Source organism: Cavia porcellus, unplaced genomic scaffold, assembly GCF_034190915.1.
Source record: "Cavia porcellus strain 051 isolate PalLab524CR breed Dunkin Hartley unplaced genomic scaffold, mCavPor4.1 scaffold_9, whole genome shotgun sequence".
Classification (NCBI taxonomy): domain Eukaryota; kingdom Metazoa; phylum Chordata; class Mammalia; order Rodentia; family Caviidae; genus Cavia; species Cavia porcellus.
This window is the reverse complement of record NW_026947492.1, coordinates 6,304,232-6,324,710: the sequence shown is the minus strand read 5'-3', so window position 1 is coordinate 6,324,710 and position 20,479 is coordinate 6,304,232. Positions and strand designations below refer to the sequence as shown.

The following is a 20,479-nucleotide window of genomic DNA, read 5'->3' as shown; positions in this document are numbered from 1 at the left end:
ACGTGTCTCCAAGAGACCCCAACTGAACAAGAGTTTTGCTAGAAAGCTGCGTGCAACTCCGTTTGTTCAAAAGAGGAACCCCTGCGCCCTCAGCAATAGCTTATTTCATCATCAGACAGCACCTTGGTTTAGTCTAGTGGTGGCACACCCATGGCACGCGTGCTGCAGTGGACACGGAGGCCCTCTCTGTCGCTCAGTACTGTCCCTGCAGCCGAACATCAAATAACATCACACACAAAGGCCATGTGCATGCTCAGAAAGGCGTAGGGTCATCAGACTGCACTAACAAGGACCCGAGAGTTGCATGAGTTGCTTTCTACTTAAGATGTGAGCTAAGGTTTGACAAATTATCACCATGAGTACAACAGCAGATGTGCAAAAGCATACCAAATGCAAACGTTTTCCCCCAGAAACAGCGTCTCGCTGGGCAGTTCAGGCTGACCTTGAACTCACAGCAATCCTCCTGCCTCAGCTTTCTGAGTGCTGAAATTACAGGCATACACCTCCAGGCCTGGCACAAATGCAAACTTTAACCTTTCCTTAAGAAGCTGTTTGTATCATTGAAAGCTCTGCTATTGCGGGGTTTTTCTTTTTAAGTCAAAAGATGTTAATGTGTGAGTTTTTCTAAACTAAAAGTATTCAGGTTTAATTGCAACGTTGGCTCTTTGCGCTGGGTTTTGGGTTGCAGTTTGTACATGCAATTTCTACAAGGCTTGCTATCACTGGTCTAGTCTAAATGTGCCCTGTTATTCCAAGGGTGTGTTTCTAGGAGAATCCGTCTTGTTTGCTATCCTGATGTGCTTGAAGTCTTCCAGCTGGATCCACTATGTGGCGTGAAGGGCCCCACCACCCCACTCCACTGCCACTAGCTGGTTTTGCATAGGGAAGCAGAGTGCACTGCTCACCCCACGTCAGGACCATTTGCCAGGAAAAGCAAACAGAGAACCATTGCCTCTAGGGCTGCAAATCAGCTGGCTTCCCTGTCTTATGCGCACCATTCTCCAGCGCCCGGTCAGGCAAATTTCTCCAGGAGCAACGAACTTGAGAGCTTTCCCAGAGGTAGGTGGGAGCATTGTGGGTTCACCACATCCCTTTTGGTGGTTGTTTTCTCTGAGCCAGAACCCACCAGTGTTTGCTGTGGGTCTTGCAGGTGACTATTAGCGAATTCCTTCAGATATCCAAGCTCCTAACAGGAGCATGGTATGCACCTGCCTCTGAAATTAATTTATAATCAGGACAATCACATTGATCAGACAGACTTCCCACCTGTTAGTGATGGTGAGTCTGTTTGTTTGTTTGTTTGTTTGCTTTGCTTGGTAGAATGAGCACTGATAATGTTGCCATGTGCTGAAGGTTGCAGGATTCCTGCTGAAGGGAGCTTCCCAGTGAGGCTCTGGTGTCTGAATGCCATTCTCTTTGCTTTCCCTTGTGGACTAACTACAATAGGATCCCAAGATCTCCCATTGCACCTCTGATCTCTGTAGATATCCAGAGCTGTGTGGACCAACTTTTCTTGTATGATAATGAAGGAGGATATGCAGTGGAGCAGAGATTCCTCAACCCAACAGAGAGGGACAAGAGCTGCGGAGAAATGGACGATGGGGGAGGGAGGGGAAGAACCTACATTAAACTGAATCTGTGCAAAATCCCCAGCACTGTTCTGCAGGATGTTGTATACTGGGGTCACAGAAAGCAGTTCCCATTCATTGTCATTCAAAAATGCTTTTTTGTCACGCTTAATGTCTTCTCTGTTCCTCAGAAAGCGCAGGTCTACGTCTTCCACTAGAAACAACAGAGACAGTTTACTTCCCAGGAGAGAAAGCGGTGCCAGCATCAACCCACTTCCCAACTCCCAGGTCAAACGCTTCCCTTCTCACTCCCTCCTACGTGCATGCACTTATTGATTTCATTTCAAATCAGCAACAAAGACATAGAATAAAATCATTATAGTCGTTAAAGTGAAGAAAATGATAAATTTAAGGTTTGGCATCTACTCTCCACAGAATGAAGACCCTTGTCCTGTGATTTACACCATTCTCAATGACAGTAGCATCCTAATATTGTAATCACAATTAAGAGCAGCAGTGGGCGAACACATTATATCTGATCTGAATTATAGCTGGAGCCAAATAACTGCAAGAAAAGACATTTTTTTGTTTTTTGGTGCTGGGGATCGAACTCACGACCTCACATTTGCCAAGCGGGCACTTACACCACTAAGCTAAATCCCAGAAAGACCTATGTTTTTAAAAGCAAACATGAAATGATATTATAACTTGATTACAATGTAATTACAAGAGAGTATATATGCCAACCTAGCACAGGCAGTTTCCCAGCTAGTGTTCTGTATGCCTCAGTTTACCTGTGTGCAGAATGCTACTGAAGGTCAGGCTGCAATTCTGGATATCAAATGGGAAAGCATATGTCTGCAGGCTGCACGCAGACACCACCTGGATCGGCTTAGAGTTCTTAATGGTCCCAGATGAGTTCACATAAACATAGGAAAGGTCAGGAGATCTCTCAGTTTCCACACTATACAAGACATAAGAGAACTTATTACGAAGAGGGTTTTAGTTATTTCAAGCCATATACAGAATTGATTTTAAGTTAGTGACCATGAGACCTAGGACTAGCCTAGCACTGCAAAGAGAATTACATTTCCCATGAAGCGATTGACCCCAGCAAAGATACAGTGATAGCCTCATAGCTTAATTCATCTGCTACTGTTACACTGTGGACATAAAGAGGGACCTTAAGCACAGTAATCAAATATGGCGTTTTTTGTTTTTTTGGTACTGAATGTCGAATTCATGACCTTGTGTTTGCCAGGCTTGTGCCACTGAGCTGTATCCCCAGCCCTCAAATCTGTATCTTAAATTATGTCAACTGTTGGCATTTCTTACCTGAATATTCCCAACAGTGTGCTCCCCTTCAACTTGAGAAACAAACAGAAAACAACGATGGCTGAAAGTAAAAATCAACTGGTCTGATTTGAAGCCGTCCAGAGCCCCAGGGAACACACTCAACACACTTACAACTCATTAATGATGATATCGGGCGCCCAGATGGCGCTGAGGGGCAGAGAGATCTCTCTAATCTCGTCAAACAAGCTGGAGTTCCAGGCTAAAAACTCATCGTACCAAACCTGTTAGGAGCAGCCAAGAAAGAAAGTTGTCAAGAAGGAAAGAGGTTAATCTCACTGAAGAACCCAGATGAGATTTGGATTATGATCCAGAGTGTCAGCCTCTGGGTACTCTCTGTTAGGGGGAGAATTTATTCATCTACTTCCTGAAGGTGGTGGCCCCGAGCAGAATATTTGATCAGACATCCTGCATTCTAACAGATGGGGTCTGCTGCAGATCTAAGGAAACACAAAGGCACAGATAAAATCTGTTCCTTAGAATAATGGTAACCCAGATCAGAAATCCAGCATGCATAGAAACAAAAATAATCATTTACCTCACGATACCATACACTTGTCTTTAATTTTTGATTCTGTACATCCTGCAAAACAAAAAGAAAATCCTTGCCAAATCTTAGAATGACAAGGAATCAAAGGCAAATTTAACAGCATGGCAATTCATAGGAAGAGAATCAAATCTAACCAAATAATACTCATTTAAAAATATTGCCTACTCTTCAATACCTGAGTATCCTCAACTCCTACTTTGTATGTAACACCTATCGCTTGAGCTTTCCTGTATTACCTATGACAGTAGCACCCTAATATAATCACAGATTAAGAGCAGCAGTGGCCACATTACCTCTGATCTGAATTACAGCAGGAGCCATAGATTTAGTTATGTATTTAGATTTGACTACACCTGACATCTTGAATGATTTGCTAATCTCTTTTCCACTCTAATTAATTACCCTGCTATTAATCAAACTAAAAAATGATACACAGTCTTAGCCAATTTTGAGCTAAAAAGATGAGCCCACAATTTCATTTGTAATCAAGATATTATTTATAACCTTTCAAAAAGAGTTATTTCAGCTGATATTGGCAGCCATTCGTGTTAAGCTTAAATTTCTCTGCTTACAAAACAAACTGACTAAACTTAATACAAGTAAGATAGTTTTAGAGGTTTTAATAGGTATTATTTCTTATGTCTGCAATGATGTGGTAATTTTTTTAAATCCCCAGGAACAGCAAACAAAAAATGTCTTTACCATTTTTTGTATCCATATCTAAACTAGTAAAGGACGTTTTCAAGCTGTGATGTTTTTGGGGGTTGTAAGAAGAAAAGAAATATCTCACAGCATTTACAATTATTATGTGAAAATGGACAAAAGGCTTGAAGTAAGAGCAAACCTCTTTATAACTTTGAATTAGACAGTGTTTTCTTAGATATAGCAATGAACAAATAAAATTTCATGAAAATAAAATACTTGGTTACATTAAAGAACACTATCAGGAAATAAAATAATAACTTACAGACTGGAAGAAAATATTTATGTATCATATACTTGATCAAGGGTCTAAATATAGGATATATAAAGAATTCCTACAACTCAACAACAAAAAATCAAATAATCCTGCTTAAAAATAAGCAAGGAATTTGAGTAGACATAGGTTCAAGGTAGATACACAAATTTCCACAAGAAGATGCTTAATATCATTGTTATGAGCCAAAGCGCTGTCCCTCTGCCCTAAAAAATTTTTGTATATTGACCGTCTAACATGCAGTGTGCACAGATTTGGACTTTAGAAAGTACAATGCTTAAGGTTAAGTAAGATCAGGCTACTAATACTGTAGATACTGCAGGAGTGGTGATCCTTTTTTTTAAATTTAAGATTAAAAAAGACATATAAAAAGAAAAACAAAAAGCAATACAGACAAACAACAATAAGAAACCAAATACAATAACAGTATGGGTTTACAAAACAAGATGGTAGGAATTTGACAATGGTTGTAATATTTCGTATTGTTATCTTCAAGAGGGCTGCTTAGATTAACAGATATAGACATGTAAAATGGATCTAAATATATGAGTATTAGCTGTTCCTTTCCAGTAAGTAATACAATTAGTAGTATAGTCATTTTAGCTATTATATATATATATGTATATATGTATACAAATTTATTTTTTTCCTTTTTTCCTCTTATTCTAATTACTTTTCCTCTTTGAACAGTTTCTTATTCTTACACAGTTTTTATTGTAGATTTTGGAACATACATAATTTTTCAGTTTCTTACACTAGGAGTGGTGAATCTTGCAAGAAAAGAAAGAGACAAGACAAACAAAAACTGAGGAAAGTTGTTCACCAGATTTAAAGAAATGCTTTATGGCATCCTATACTAGAAATGTAAGGATGGTAGCTACCATCATGAAAATATAAAACTCGACAGTAGAATAAAAGAACAGATACGTGAAAGAAAAAGAGAATCCAACCCTATCAGCACAGAAAATCACCATATCACAAAGATGAACAAGAAAGGGAGGAAGGAACCAGGTATGTGGCTCACCCTAAAATCCCAGCACTTGGAAGCCTGAGGCAGGAGGATTCCCATGAGTTCAAGGCTAGTTTGGACAATATAGTAAGCTCAAGGCCAGCCTAAATTTACATAGTGAGACTCTGTCACAGCACATCCCACCAGCCCTCCAAAAAAAGAGAGGAAGAAAAGGAAAAAAGACATACAAAATAAAAACTTAAAAAAAAATTAAATAGATGTGGTTGTGCATCCCTGTAATCCCAGCACTTTGGGAGGCTGAAGCAGGAAGATCTCAGTTTGGGGACTTGCCTGGGAAACTTCTAAGCAAGAAGGACTAGAGGGGTAGTTCAGTGTGAAGACTCTGAGTTCAATTCCCAGTAATGCAAATAAGTAGGTAGATGATAGATAGACAACAAGAGGATATCTTTAGTTATCAGTGACAACTCTTGAATATAAGTAGATTAAATTCTACCTATTTAGAAACACAGAGTGAGTGAATGGATTTTTAAAAACTCAACTCAAAAAGAGAAAAGTCAGCCCCTCTGGAGAATCTGCTATGCTGGGACTTGGAGGGTCCAACAAGAAGCCAACCGGCCAGCCCTTCTGGTAGGCTGTGCAAACCCAGTGGCTTCCAGGAAAACTCTGTGCCTCCCGTGAGCCTCCTGGCGGCCAGCTGAGAATCAACGCCATGCCACCACCACCACCACCACCACCAGCAATCCCCTGGTTCCGAGGACAGGCTGAATTGATAGCAACTAAGGCACATAAAGCAACTAAGTGCTGGTATTGTCGGGTTGACTTTGCAGGCCTGGGGCCAGCGTCTGAGCATCTCTTGGGAGGATGACAGTATGCAGTATAGCAAATCTGGGGATAAGGACACACGGTAACAATATCTACTATCTTTTTGTTCACACCTCACGAAGACACAAAAGAGGTCTTCCAGAACTGTTTCAGAAAGTGGCAAGAAGGCAGGATAAGTGTGTCTGAAGAAAGTGGGAGTATTGTGAGGGGATTCTAGCAATGTATATTTTACTATAATAAAATTTCTAAAAGTTAGACATTCACCATGTATCTTGATTACCCCTTGAAAAAGGAGCTCAAAAAACTTATCACCAGCTGTGTGGTGGTGCACACCTGTGAATCCAGCAGTAGACAGGCTGCGGCAGAAATTTGAGGCCAACCTGAGTGTAACTAAGAGTTAATAGTAAGTTCAAGGCCAGCCTAGACTTCATACTGAGACTTCATCTCAAAACCCCAACAACAACAACAAAGTTTAACACCAATAAAAAAATACAACAATCAATAATTTCATAAGGACTTCTTAAAAGAAGTATAGCCAGGCATGGTGGTGCATGCCTGTAATCCTAGCATTCTGGGAGGCTGAGGCAGGAGGATCACAAGTTCGAGTCCAGGCTGGGCAACTTAGAGAACTCCTAATTTCAAAAACTAAAAAGGTCTGGGAATGTAGCTCATTGAGAAAGGTCTGAACTCAATCCTCAAAACCTGAAAACAAAACAAAGAAATTATGAATGGCCAAAATATATTCAGCATCTTCAGTCATCAGGGAATTCAAATAAAAACTACACTGAGATTTCATTTCAGCCCAGTCAGGGCGACTATAAAGAACACAGAAAACAGTAAAAGCTGGTGAGGATTCAAGGGAAAAGGAACTCTTCTGTATTGCTGGTAGGAATGAAAATTAGTACAGCAATCATAGAAATCAGTATGGAGTGAGGGATTTAGCTCAGTAGCATGAACACCTGCCTGGCGAGCACGAGGTTCTGAGTTTGATCCCTGGTACAGAAAGGCAGAAAGAAAGAAATCAGTAGGGAGGTTACTCAGAAAACTAAAAATACACAGACTAGCTCCAGTGCTCCTTGGTATATACCTAAGGAACTGAAGTCAGCATATCTGCTTACCCGTGTTTACTGGAGCATAATTCACAGCAACCAAGACATGGAACAAGCTTAGGTGCCCATCAACAGGTGGATAAATGACAAAATTACATACACAATTATTCAGCTGTATATAACCTAACTGTGTCTTTTGCAAGAACACGTATGGAACTGGTGATCATGTTAAACAAAATAAGCCAGACCAGAAGGATGAAACCATGTGTTTTCCATAATATATGATATCTTTAAAAGATGATATAAAAGTAGAAGGCAGATTATTATTAGACAAAAGGAAAGAAACAAAGGTAAGGTGGTATAAAGGAGGGTAATGGGGAAATAGATACAATTAGGGCCGGGGATTTAGGTCAGTGGCATAAGCATAAGGTTGTGAGTTTGATCCCCAGTATAAAAAAAAGAGAAATAGATATCATTAAATATATACATGTATGAAAAAATCACATCAAAACCCAATGTTTTATAAAAATTAATAGGCACTAGTATATATATATATGTTATATATATATATATACTAGTATACTATATATATAGACTAGTATATATATATATATATATATATATATATATATATATACTAGTGCCTATATATAGAGAGACAGACAGACAGACAGACAGAGAAAAAGAGGTACCACATGTTCTAACAGGAGCTAAGAGGAGCTAACAGGCTGATCTCAAAGGGTGTCATGGCTTCCGGCTTCACTGATTGGCTTAGCATGTTTCTGGGTACGGGTGATGGACCTACCGAAGAGCCTCTGTGCGTGCGGATGGCACTAACCACAAGCTTGTAGCCCTGGTGGAATAAAGCGGGAAAGCAGAATGCTGCGCTGCTTCCTGCAGACCACGCCACGGACGGCTTCTCCTCTGCAGTGCCGCTTTGCCGTACCACTCTGCCTTGGACTGAAACTTCCACAGACCGTGAGCTAAAATAAACCTTTCCTCTTTTAACTTGTCGGTGTTGGGTGTTTTGTCTCAGCAATGGAAAAGTAGCTAAAACAAAGGAATAGTGAATAAAAGAGTGTTCACCAGAGCCTGGGCAGGGTACGGGGTATGAGAAAGGATGATCTATAAGTGCAGGGAGCAGTTACACAGGAAGAGCACCTTCTAATGTGCTCTCGCACAGCAGGGTGATTGTGACTGACCAGCATTCATTGACTATTTCAAAATAGGCAGTAAAGATGATTTTAAATGTAACCAGCACAAAGAAACACCTAAAGTAATATGAATGCCAGTTACCTTGATCCGATTACACATTGTATACTTATATGGAGATATTACACTATACCCCATAAATATGTATACTTATTATGTCATAAATTTTTTAAAAACTTAAAAAGAGGAAGAGAGGGAGGTCTGTCTTGGCCATGTAGAAATACAGAGAGAAGATGTTCATCTGTAAACCAGATAGGGGGCCCTCACCAAGAACCAAATCACCAGGACCTTGATCTTGGGCTTCCATGGCCCAGAATTATGAGAAATCATTTTGTAGCATTTGTCCCACAGCGCAAACTGACTAATGCAATCAGGAAATACAAATCAAAACTGCAAAAACACACAGACGGGAAAAATACACAAGTAGATAAAATAACAAGTGTTGGTGAAGAGGTAGAGAAATTTGAGTCCTTGGTAGGAATGTAAAATGGTTCAGCTTCTGTAGAAATCGCACGGTATCCTCCGTCAGATTTTTTTTTAATGAAAATACTGTATGATTCAGCAACTTAAGCATAGATCCCAAAAAAGTAAAAGGAGGGACTTAGATATTGGCCCACTCCTGTTCATCACATTGAAAGCAGTATTATCCACAACAACAAAGGGGCATAAGCGCCCACATGTCCATCAGTGAGTGAACAGGTAAACACAACATGGTACACATGTAAATTTGAATATTTGTCACCTTAGAAAGGAAGAAAATCCTAATACATACTACAGCGTCAATGGAACTTGACACCATGCTAAGTGAAATTAGCCAGGCATAAACGGACAAATACCACACGACAAATACCACATCTCGGTAAGGTACATGGAGGATTAAACTACTTTTTCACTTAAGTGATAGGAACATGAAGTATGAAGTAGTTTAATTCTAACAAAGGCCAGGTGAACACAAAGTATTTAGGATGCTTGCTGTGTTGGAAATTTTCCTCATTTTCTAAAAACATCACAGTTTTCTTACATTTGATACAATTTTCCTTTAGGAGAGTGGTTCTAGTTTATTCAGATTGCCATGATGGAATTATTTTCTCTTGGGGAATAATTTATTTTAAACTGGAAGATTAACAGGCTTTGCAGAATATTTCTTGATTGGATTTGTTTTCTCTATGAGTTGGGTATTTTTATGGTTTTCTCTATAAAGCCGTTTAGATTTTTTTCCCCCTTTGTTAACTTGCAGTATATTTTCTAGGTTGGAAAATGGAATATTATAATAATAATAAGCTTATGTTACATATAGTTCTAAAAGTTTCAAAGAGTCTTGATACAAAATCAGTTTATATTCCGGAGAAGTTTATAATAAAGTTTTATTAATAATAAAAAAAAAAAAGGTACATGGAGGAGTGATATTTGCAAGACAGAAGCAGGACTGTGATTCCTAAGGACTGGGGAGACTGTTTGATAAGCACAGAGTTTCTATTTTACAAAATGAAAGGAGTTCTAGAGAACAGATGGTAGTGAGTATGGCGTTTCTCTTTGAGGAGATGAAACCTTTCTGAAGTTAGTGGTGTTGGTTGCAAAGCTTTGGGAGTATATGAGAGCCCACTGAATTGTATACTATAAATTGGTGATTTTTTTCATGTGTTTTTGGTGGCACTGAGGGCAGTCACACTGAGGTACACTTCCAACACCTCCACCTTTTTTAAATTTCCAGACAAGTTCTCGCCAAGTTGCTAAACTGGCCACGCTGGGCTTGAATTTGTGATCCTCCAGCCTCAGAGCCCCAAAGTGCTAGAATTGTAGGCATGTGCCATCATGAGGACTTACACTAGTAAATTTTGAGGTTGAACCAAACCTCAATACAGCTACTTTTTAAAAATGTTGGTATGTGCCTGTAATCCCAGCACTCAGGATGCTGAGGCAGGAGGATTGCTGTGAGTTAGTTATACAGCCAGCTTGTGTATATATATATATATACACACACACACACACACACACACAGTGAAACCCTGTCTCAAAACAACGAATTAATAAAGAAAAGGAAACTACTTTTAAGACATTTCTAGGGAATTTAAATCTAAAAAGGATGATACAAACAATTAAATAGGGGCTGGGGATTTAGCTCAGCGGCATAAGCACCTGCCTTGCAAGCAGGTAATCATGAGTTTGATCCCTGGTACCGATAAAAATGAAAAAGACAAAAAAAAAAGAATCAAACAATTAAATAATTCTCCTTGAACTCATATTTACTATTTCTTTTTGTGCATAAGCCATCGCTGAAGACTACATCCCTAGAAGCAACGGATGGAAAAATTAAGATGGCATATGAAACAAAGTACATAATGCAGTTGCCCTGCTCATAGAAGTTCAAAGCTAGAGCCATTTAGAAAACTGTTTGCTGCGGTCATTTTTAGCACAGTACCAAAGTTCCATCCCTAATACAGTTTGGGGAGTTGATGGCATGAAAGCAAATTACAGTTCCCCCGCAAGGGCTATTAAATTAACTGTCCAGTCAATTCTGTAGCCACCACCCTTTGTGCATAAGGTCAGGACTACCGTTCTGAAGAAGTTAGCCTGGGCCTGGAGTAGACAGACTTCTGGTTTGAAAAGATGGTACATGTGGATTTGTGCTGTACACAGACCAGACAGGCATACGCAGTGACTTGCATGGGGTAGCATCCCTTTTAAGAAAAATCAATAAACTTTAAAGTTTCGCTAATAAAAGTAAAAACTAAATGGATAGAGTTTCCCCCTTTTCACAAACCAGAAAGCAAATTGCTACCAAATATTGGTTCCTAGATACCTTGAGAAGGAAGGCGAAATGGTGGACTAAGTAAATTTGTTCTACAGATTTTTATGGACTTTAAATAGATACTTGGGAAAGACGGATTTTAAAGCGGTATACAACGTGAAAAGATTCAATTCACAAATATTTCCCCAAGGAACAGCTTATAGGAGGACCGGAGGGTATGCCTAACCGAGATTGGCTCAGCAGGGGTCCTGGCAATTGAAGAAAGTCTTCTACTGAGAGCTCAAGAGCCAAGCTGTGAACCTCTCCCGTGGATTCAGTCAGGTGGACAGGAAAAGGACTGTCATGTCTGCTTCTCACTGTCTTTTTATCTGGCTGGTTCTTGTTGACCGCCACGCTGGTACCTGAGCTCATGTTTCTCTTCTGGGCCATCGCTCTGGCAAATCGCATACACCAGTGATGCTAAGAATTTTTTCTAGCATCTTATGGGGGCGGGTGGGAGATTTCGTCATTCAGCCCTAAAGAACACAATGTCAAAAAGTAGCTTGGGGCTAAAACTAAAAATCTTTTTTTGTCAAAGGAAACAAGTTTCTCGGTGCCAGCTGGTGAACATAATTGGTTCTCTGGTGGCGTTATTCACAGCTTTTCCCTCTGTGTATCTCTGCTGTTTTTTTCCTTTAGATACCTTCCATCTTGCTTGTTAAAAGCAAAGGATATTTCAGAGAATTGGAATTCATTAGACTTCCTAACAGAGGGAGTCTATTTAGATCTAAATTGGTGGTTAGCAAATATACAGATAATTCTCCCACATTCTTATTTATCTTTTCGAGTTCCGGAGACTATAGAAACAGATGCCTCAGCGTCTGGCTGGGAGGCTCTAGTCAATGGACTGGAATACAAAGGTATCTGGCACTCGGAATTGACAAAACTCAATAGAAACAAATTGAAACTCTTCACTGTGGAGTAGATTATCCCTATAATCAGATTTCCCTAAGGTACACATAATACCCAGAAATTCTAAGACTGTAGTCTTTTACATAAACAAAACATTATAACAGAAGTGAGATGGCGTGATCAGAGCTGAGCTGACAGCTCTTCACTCCCAACCTGAGTTATCAGCAGCTCCATTACCTACGGGGATGATCCTGTCCGGGCAGGATCTGTGAGCGAGTCTAGCAGGTCCTTCAAAGCTGCCCCTGCCTCTGGACCCACTCTAGGCCTGGCCCACCTCAACCCAGCAGAGACATTTGTGAGTAGCCCTACCTTTGATCAAGACAATTCCCGATCGATACTTCCACTTTTTAATGCATTCATCCATTCCACAAGGGTTGACCCTGTATGTTAGAAGTCAAATATACTCTTCTTCCCTCAGGTAGATTATAATAAGTGAGGGAAGATGGCATTTTAACAGGAAACCACACGCAATAAGAAATACACAGATTCTAGTGAATTGAAGGAAGGAGATACTGTGTCCCTTTGGAGGATGGAAAGAAATTTCTTTTGGGAGTTGAGGTCTGAAGGACTATAGTATGGTACAGATGGAAAACCAGGAGGAGGGTTTGCAGCTGAAGAAATAGGATGAGCGACATAGAGACAAGAGCAACAGGTGCTGGGTGCGGGGGCCCGTTCTGCTATCCAGTACCCTGCGAGGCTGAGGCAGGGAGGTCACAGGTTTGAGTCCAGAAAATTTAGCAATTTAATGAGAGCCTGCTTCAAAATATGAAATAAAAATAGGGCTGGGGATGTAGCTCAGTGCAAAAGCCTTGGGTTCGATTCCCAGGACCACAGATCAAACAAGCAAACAAAAATACAGACAAAAAATCAAAAGGTCTAGGGTTTCTTGTAACACTGAGCGTGTATTTACGAGACTTGCTAAGGAAATAGATAAAAGTAAAACTATAAAATACGAGAATTTTCCAGACATTGGCTTTGTTTCGTTTTGAGACAGGGTCTTGCTTTGTAGTTCAGGCTGACCTTGAGCTCACTATGCAGCCTAGGCTTGGCATGAATTGTGGCAATTTGCCTACCTCAGTTTCCCAAATTCTAGGGTTACAAGCATGAGGCACCACACCTTTTACAAGTCCCAGACCTGTAAAAGAAAATTCGCTGTATCTAATGGTACATCTAACATATTACAGTAATAAATACATTCTGCAACAGGAGGAAAAGCTCATACATTTAAAAAATTCAGTGTTCTCCTTGTCTGCCCCATGGCATCTGCTTTTTCTTTCTTTTGTCAAATTAGGGAGAAAGGAGTTGGATTAAAAAATTCAATTTGAAGTCGAGCGTGGTGGTGTACAGCTGTAATCTCAGTAGTAGGAAGGTCGGGACACAAAGACCATGTGCGTTCTGACGGAGTCTGACCTCTGCCATCCGAGGCTGACCACCAGCCACTGCAAGCCCCTTCCAGTCCTCTGTGCTAAGGCGCACAGCATGGGTGAGTGAAGCCAAGTGGCCACAGCTACACCCCTTTGCTGCCAGGACCCTTCCTCCTCTTCTCCTAACAGTGTGGTCATGTAGTGAGCTCAAGGCCAGGCCTGCTTGGGCAACTCGGCAACTCAGCCAGACTCTGTCTCTAAATAAAAACATAAAAGGCAGGCAGACAGACTTTACATGTGGTGGCACACATCTGTAATTCCAGCCCTCAAGAGGCTGAGGCAGGAGGATGGTAGGGAGTTGAGGCCAGCCTAGGCCACAGAGAGCTCAAGTCTAGACAAGACTACATAGTGAGAATATCTCAAAAACATAAAAACTTACATATTTACTTTTTTGTGTTTATCTCCAAATAAATCTCTAAAGGAAAGCCCAAATAATACTCCTGTTTTTTTTGTACTTGGAATCAAACTCATGACCTCTTGTTTGCCAGGCAGGCCCTTAAGTCACTGAGCTGTATCCCCAGCCCATCCTACTTTTCTTAATCAAATGAAGTCTAAAAGTAGAAGAAAATGAGAGATCTACATGTCATCTTAATCTCTTACTCAGGGCTGCCTATCCTTCTGCCCTGGGGTTTCACAGGACACAGCCTGTATTGCATATCTTTATTCAAATCATGCTTCACTGCTAGACAAGGTCCAGCAAGCAGAACAGTCATAACAACCCACTGAAAATCAGTGGCAGAGAATGTTTCTTGCAGCCAGATGACGAATCAACCCTAGGAAATTCAGTCTCCAGGATTCTAGTGCCATATACAATCTAAAAGAGGCTTAAAATTTTTCTACTAGAATTATATGAATTTAGACCTTTTGATGTGGGCTATTTCCTATCATTAAAGTAAACAGTGCAGAGCCAGGTGTGGTGGTGTACGCCTGTAATCCCAGCACTCAAAACCAAGGCAGGAGGATCGTTGCGAGTTCTAGATCAGACTGGGCTACAAAGTGAGCTCAGTGCCAGCCTGCACTGCATAGTGAGACCCTGTCTCAAAAATACAATAAATTTTTAAAATTAAAAAATATATTAAACAGTGCAAAGTATGCTTACAAAATATAGTGAATGTTTAAATTCTAAAAATGTGTTACAGCTGGGCATGGTGACACATGCCTGGAATGCCAGCACTCTGGGGGCTGAGATAGGAGAATTGCTATGAGTTCCAGGCCAGTCTGGGCTCCAAAGTGAGTCTGAGGCCTGGCTGAACTACATAGCAAGACCCTGCCTTAAAAAGAGAAAAAAAAAGTATTTCAGTGAGAGACACACTGCCATGAATACCCCTCGGAATTCTCTGCCCTGCGTTGAACACTTACCCCGCTACTTTGTGAAGCAGCTCTGGAATTCCCTTTCATGACTGTCCTGAGTTACGCTGTTGTGGCTCCTCAGTGTCCTGAATCTGCGCAGAAGTTTTACTTTCACGGTCATTTTGACCTGGGAAGTCCTAGAAGTCACACGGTGCCAAAGCCAGTGCATGAGGTGGAAGCAGACACACCATAATTTTCTCATTTGATACAAATTGATTTAGGACATTAAGGAAGCCACAAAAAGACACTTAGGAAAGAGAACGTCCAGAACGACTTCAGAAAGATGGAGTATTTTGAGAGCATTCGTGGCAATGTGTCTTTATTGTAGTAATTTTAAACTTTTTAATGTAAATCTTTACCATATATTATAATCATCTATATGTTTTCTAATATTTGGGGCTCGTGCTTTTAATCAGTGGAAAAAATAAAACTGGAAATGTACAATTTGTTTTTAAAAGGTGGTAATTTTTGAAGACCATTTATCTATTCCTGTCAATTGATTGAGGGGTTTATGTAAACTGGAAAAAATTACATAACATAGCCTGTATCGAATTAGAAATAAAAAATAATTAAAACCCTATTCTCTAAGTGTCAAACTTAGTTTTTCATAATTTCAAAATGTCATTTTCTGTCAAAAATAGGTTTTTATGATTCATTGCATACCTCTAAGATATTAACATGGAAACTCCTTTAGAATAAGTCCTTAAGTTACTTTTTATCTTTATGATTTGTGTTTGTTTTTCCTTTTTTTTCCGCATTTTTTTTGACTACTCTCTATGTAGTGTAGGCTGACTTGAACTTGCCTATATAGCCCAGGCTGGCCTTGAACTCATGGCAGTCCTCCTGCCTCAGCCTCCCAAATTCTGGGATTACAAGCATGTGTCATCATGATGAGCTTTGGCAAATTATTTTTTAAAAGTAAGTTAATAACCCTCTGTTGTGAAATATTTTATATACATACAGGTAAAAACTGAAAGAAAAAGTAGCACAAAAATGGGGAAATAGGTTAACGGATTACTGCCACAAGTTCCATATATTTTATGGGAAATATTATAGATTAAGTGTAAATATGCTGAAATAAGTTGATGAATATAAAAATCCTGGAGGTAGGGCTGGGGATTTAGCTCAGTGGCATAAGCACCTGCCTTGCAAGCAGGCGGTCGTGAGTTCAATACCCGGTACCGATAAAAAATGAAAAAGACAAAGAAAAAGAAAAAGGTAAAAGTCCTGGAGGCTGGGCCAGGGATTTAGCTCATCCACATAAGCACCTGCCTGGCAAGCGTGAGGTCATGAGTTTGATCCCTGGTACTAAAAAAAAAAAAAAAAAAAAAAAAAGAAAAAAGAATCTGGAGGCAAATTCTAAAAAAATATGAAATGGATAGTTAAAAAGCCAACAGAAAGGCTGGGGATTTAGCTCAGCAGCATAAGTGCCTGCTTTGCAAGCATGAGGTTGTGAGTTTGATCCCTGGTATTAAAAAAAAAAAGCCAATAGAAGAATTAAAATACTTTATTAAAAATATTTTTTAAACTTTTTTATTTTCAAGCCAGGAATGGCAGCACTTACAGCCTGGAGGGTTCAATGAGGCTGTTTCAAAATATAAAAATAAAAAGAACTGGGGATATTGTTCAGGGAAAAGACCCTGGATTCAATCTTAGTACAGTGCAAAATTTTAAAAAATTGTTGAAAATTTATGAATTACCTAAAATAAGGCAGGATATGAGGGACAGAAGAACAAAATGAGTTATTCTGCTCTATATAGAATAACTATAAAACAAACTGCAAAATGGTTTTGACAAATGGACTAAATACTTCATGTAAAATGCTTAAATTGGGCCTCGTGGCATACACCTGTGACCCCAGTACTTGGGAGGCTGAGGCAGGAGGATTGCTCAAGGCCAGCCTGGGCTACATAGTGAGACCTTGTCACAAAAACAAAAACAGGCCACTAGCAGAGTGAGGGGAGAGAGAACGAAGGCTACACCTGCAGACAAACCCAGGCTGGGAACCTGCTCCTTGTGCAGGCTGCCATGCAATTGGAAGCCTCTGTGCTCTGGTGTTTCACTAACATTGCTGGTCTGGGGCCAGTGGTCTGATCATAGGTTCAGAGGACAGCGGTACACAGTGTGAGACCCAGGGGGATCTCCTTCTGAGGGTGGTAGCTGTTGTTGATTCCCTATGGTCTTGTTTTGAGGTCCTATATCATTTCCATTGTTTGTTGGGTTGGGTTTTATTCTCTTTTGTTTTGTTTATGTCAAATCCGATGGCAGGAGCAGCTATTTCAAAGACAGTAAGATACATTATGGTAGCAATTTTAGATTTACTTCTGTCTTGTTTTGAAGCCCTTTATTGCATTGTTTTGTTTTTATTGTTTCTATTCTATTCTGTTTGTTTGATTTTTACTATGTCCAAAGTTATCTACAGCTATTTTGAAGACATCAAAAGGCATTATGTTAGCTGTTGTTGATTTTGTAATGTTTTGAAGTCCTGTATCTCTTGCACTGGTTTGTTTTGATTGTTTTTAAATCTGTTTTATCCTCTTTTAAAAAAGAAAAGAACTGGGAAGGAAAAAGAAGGAAAAATGCATAGATTTTCAGACCAGTTTAACGAAACAATAACCAAGAATACTACTCAGCAACTAACAGGAATAAACTATTCATACACACAATGACACAAAAGTCTTAAAAGAATCAGCTAGAAGAAAAAAATCAGCATCAAAGGTTATATGTCGTATGATTCCACTTTCAAAATATTTTTGAAATAACACAAAGGTTAAGAAGATATTCAAGGTCATGAGTTTGAACCATGACCTTGGTACCAAAACAAAAAAAAACTACTGGGGAGGGTTATGGGAGGACCACCACAGTGTGAGCCAGCCTGGGCTCTGTAGTGAGTTCAAAGTCAGCCTGAGCTGTACAGCAAGACCCTGCCTCAAACACACCAAATAAGAAGATTGAGAGAGGCTGATGGAAGCTGCAGGTCAGGGATTACTGGGGACCAAGAGACAGGGCAGCAGCATCAGAGAGCCTTGTGAGGAGGGAGCAGCTGTGAGCGTGACCATAGTGGGAACACAAACTACCCTGCCATACTCTGAGTGTTAATCGTCCCCCAAAGCCCATACCCTGAAAGCTTGGCCCCCGAGTACACCCCTGGGAGGCAGCAGGACTTTTAAGAGACACAGCCTTGGAGACGTCTTTAGGTCTCTGGGAGTGTGCCCTTGCGGGGACCAACCTGCCTAGCTGGCTTTGCTTCCCATCCATGAGGTGAGCGGCTTTACCCCTACAGGGACCCCCTCAGGATCCACCACCTCACCAAAGGCACAAAGCAATGGGGTCAACCAGACATGGACCGGGACCTCCAAAACTCAGAGCCAACAGAGATCTTTGCTCTGTGTAAATTAATTATCTCGGATAATTTTTATAGTGACAGAAAGCTGTTTAATATATTTACACGTGGCTTAAATTACACAGAGCTATATATACATGAACACACGCAGTCCAGGCAAATTCAAACTCTGTGGAGTGTGAACGTTAACTTTTTAGTATTGACACTGCTCTGAATTTATGCAAAGGTGTTAACACAGGTTAGTGAAGGGTGCACAGGGCGACATGATAACATCTTCGTAACTCTGTACATGTATGATTATTTCAAAATGAAAGTTCAATTTAAAAATAAAAATAAAGCAAGACCCGACAACCTGCCACCTACAAGAAAGACTTCAAATACAGATGATGTCATTTGATTGGGGATGTAAGAGCTTAGCAGGTATCAATCTCTGGGTTCAATCACCAACATAAAACCAAGAAAACCCACAAATAAAATGAATGACACAGAATGAACACAAAAGGATGGCAAAGGATATTCCATGTGAAGGTGCCAACCTCCCATAATGGGTGTAATCATTAGGTACTGTAAATGTGTACTTATAAACATTTCAAAAAGGAAATATCATTTATAACAGCAATAGAAGCACTAAATACTTAAGAATAAATTTAACTGAATATGTACAACACATTGCAAGCCACAACCATGAAAGGAAGTTTAAAAACTAAATAAATGCTAATAAGCAATAAAGCCTGAATCACATGACTCAGTATTGCTAGGCAATTCTCCTCAAACTGATCTATGGACTCAGTGCAATGACAACATTTATGGAAGATTTTTTGGAAACTAACAACTTAATTCTAAAGTTTATATGCAAATACAAAGACCTGGAAAACTCAGGACAATTTTGGAAAAGAAGAATGAAATTAGAAGGTTCACACTATCTGATTTCAAGACCTCTGTAACACTGCAGGATTTGAAACAGTGTGGTATTGAACTGAAATATGGACAAGCTGGGTAAAAGGGTACAGAAATAAGCTCAAAATATATACAGAACTCTCAATTGAGCCATAAAATAGTAAATCAACGAATAAATATTTAAGCAGATGCTTAACTATAAAGGATATGCAGTTGGCAAATAAATGATGTTTAATGACACCAGTATTTAGGGAAATTAAAAATTTAGATACTACAAATCTATTAGAATGGCTAAAATTAGCTGGATATGGTGGCTCATGCCTGCAATCCCAGCACTTGGGAGGCTGACGCAGGATTGTTGTGAGTTCAAGATCAGCCCATGCTACAAAGTGAGCTCCAGGTCAGTCTGAACTGCATAGAGAGACCCTGTCTCAAAAAGACCAAAAAAAAAAAAAGGCTAAAATTAAAAAGATCGATTATATAAAGTGCTGGTGATTATGTGGAGAGACTGGAACAGTCATTCATCTTAAATGGAATGTAAAATGGTAATAGTCACTTCAGAAGAATGACTTGATGGTTTCTTATAAAATTAAGAAACACTTGTCACACAACTCAGTAATACCACACATAAGTATCCAAAAGAAAGAAAAACATATGCAACTGTCTAACCCAGCTTTATTCATAGTAACTCCAAATGGAATTATCATGTCCAATAACTCGTAAATAAACAAATTACAGCACACCTTTACAGTGGACTCCTACTGAAATATGCAACAACATGGATGAATCTGAAAATCATTAGCTAAATGAAAGAATTCAGATGCAAAAGGTAAAATACTGTAAGATTTCATTTATACTACATTCAGGGAAGTCAGAGCTATAGAAAGAAAATCAGATTAGTAGTTGCCAGGAACTGGGATTGGAGAGAAAGAAATGGCTTTTAAAGGTGAATTTCAGCCAGGTGTGGTAGTCCCAGCACTCAAGAGGCTGAGGCAGGAGGATCACCACAAGTTCAAGGCCAGCCCGGGATACAGAGTGAGCTGAGGTCAGTCTGAATTGCATAGTGAACCCCTATCTCAAAAAGCAGAAGGAGAAGAAGATGAAGAAGAAGAAGAAGAAGAAGAAGAAGAAGAAGAAGAAGAAGAAGAAGAAGAAGAAGAAGAAGAAGAAATGGAGGAAGAGGAGGAGGAAGAAGAATTATTTCATTCTATGTAATTTATACTTCAATTAAAAATGCATCAAAGCTTGTAGGATGCAACTAAAGT

At 39.7% G+C, this 20,479-nt stretch overlaps 1 protein-coding gene across 1 annotated transcript in view; it reads right to left on the bottom strand.

Annotated features, from left to right (window-relative positions):
* Nucleotides 1-20,479, bottom strand: part of Htr3b (5-hydroxytryptamine receptor 3B) — a 38,336-nt gene that overhangs the window by 9,286 nt on the left and 8,571 nt on the right. The window contains exons 3-6 of the mRNA XM_003472681.2: nt 3,460-3,504; nt 3,036-3,145; nt 2,363-2,532; nt 1,625-1,782 (exon numbers count right to left, since the gene is read on the bottom strand). Coding sequence (XP_003472729.1) covers nt 1,625-1,782; nt 2,363-2,532; nt 3,036-3,145; nt 3,460-3,504 — 483 coding nt within the window. The remainder of the gene's footprint in view (nt 1-1,624; nt 1,783-2,362; nt 2,533-3,035; nt 3,146-3,459; nt 3,505-20,479) is intronic.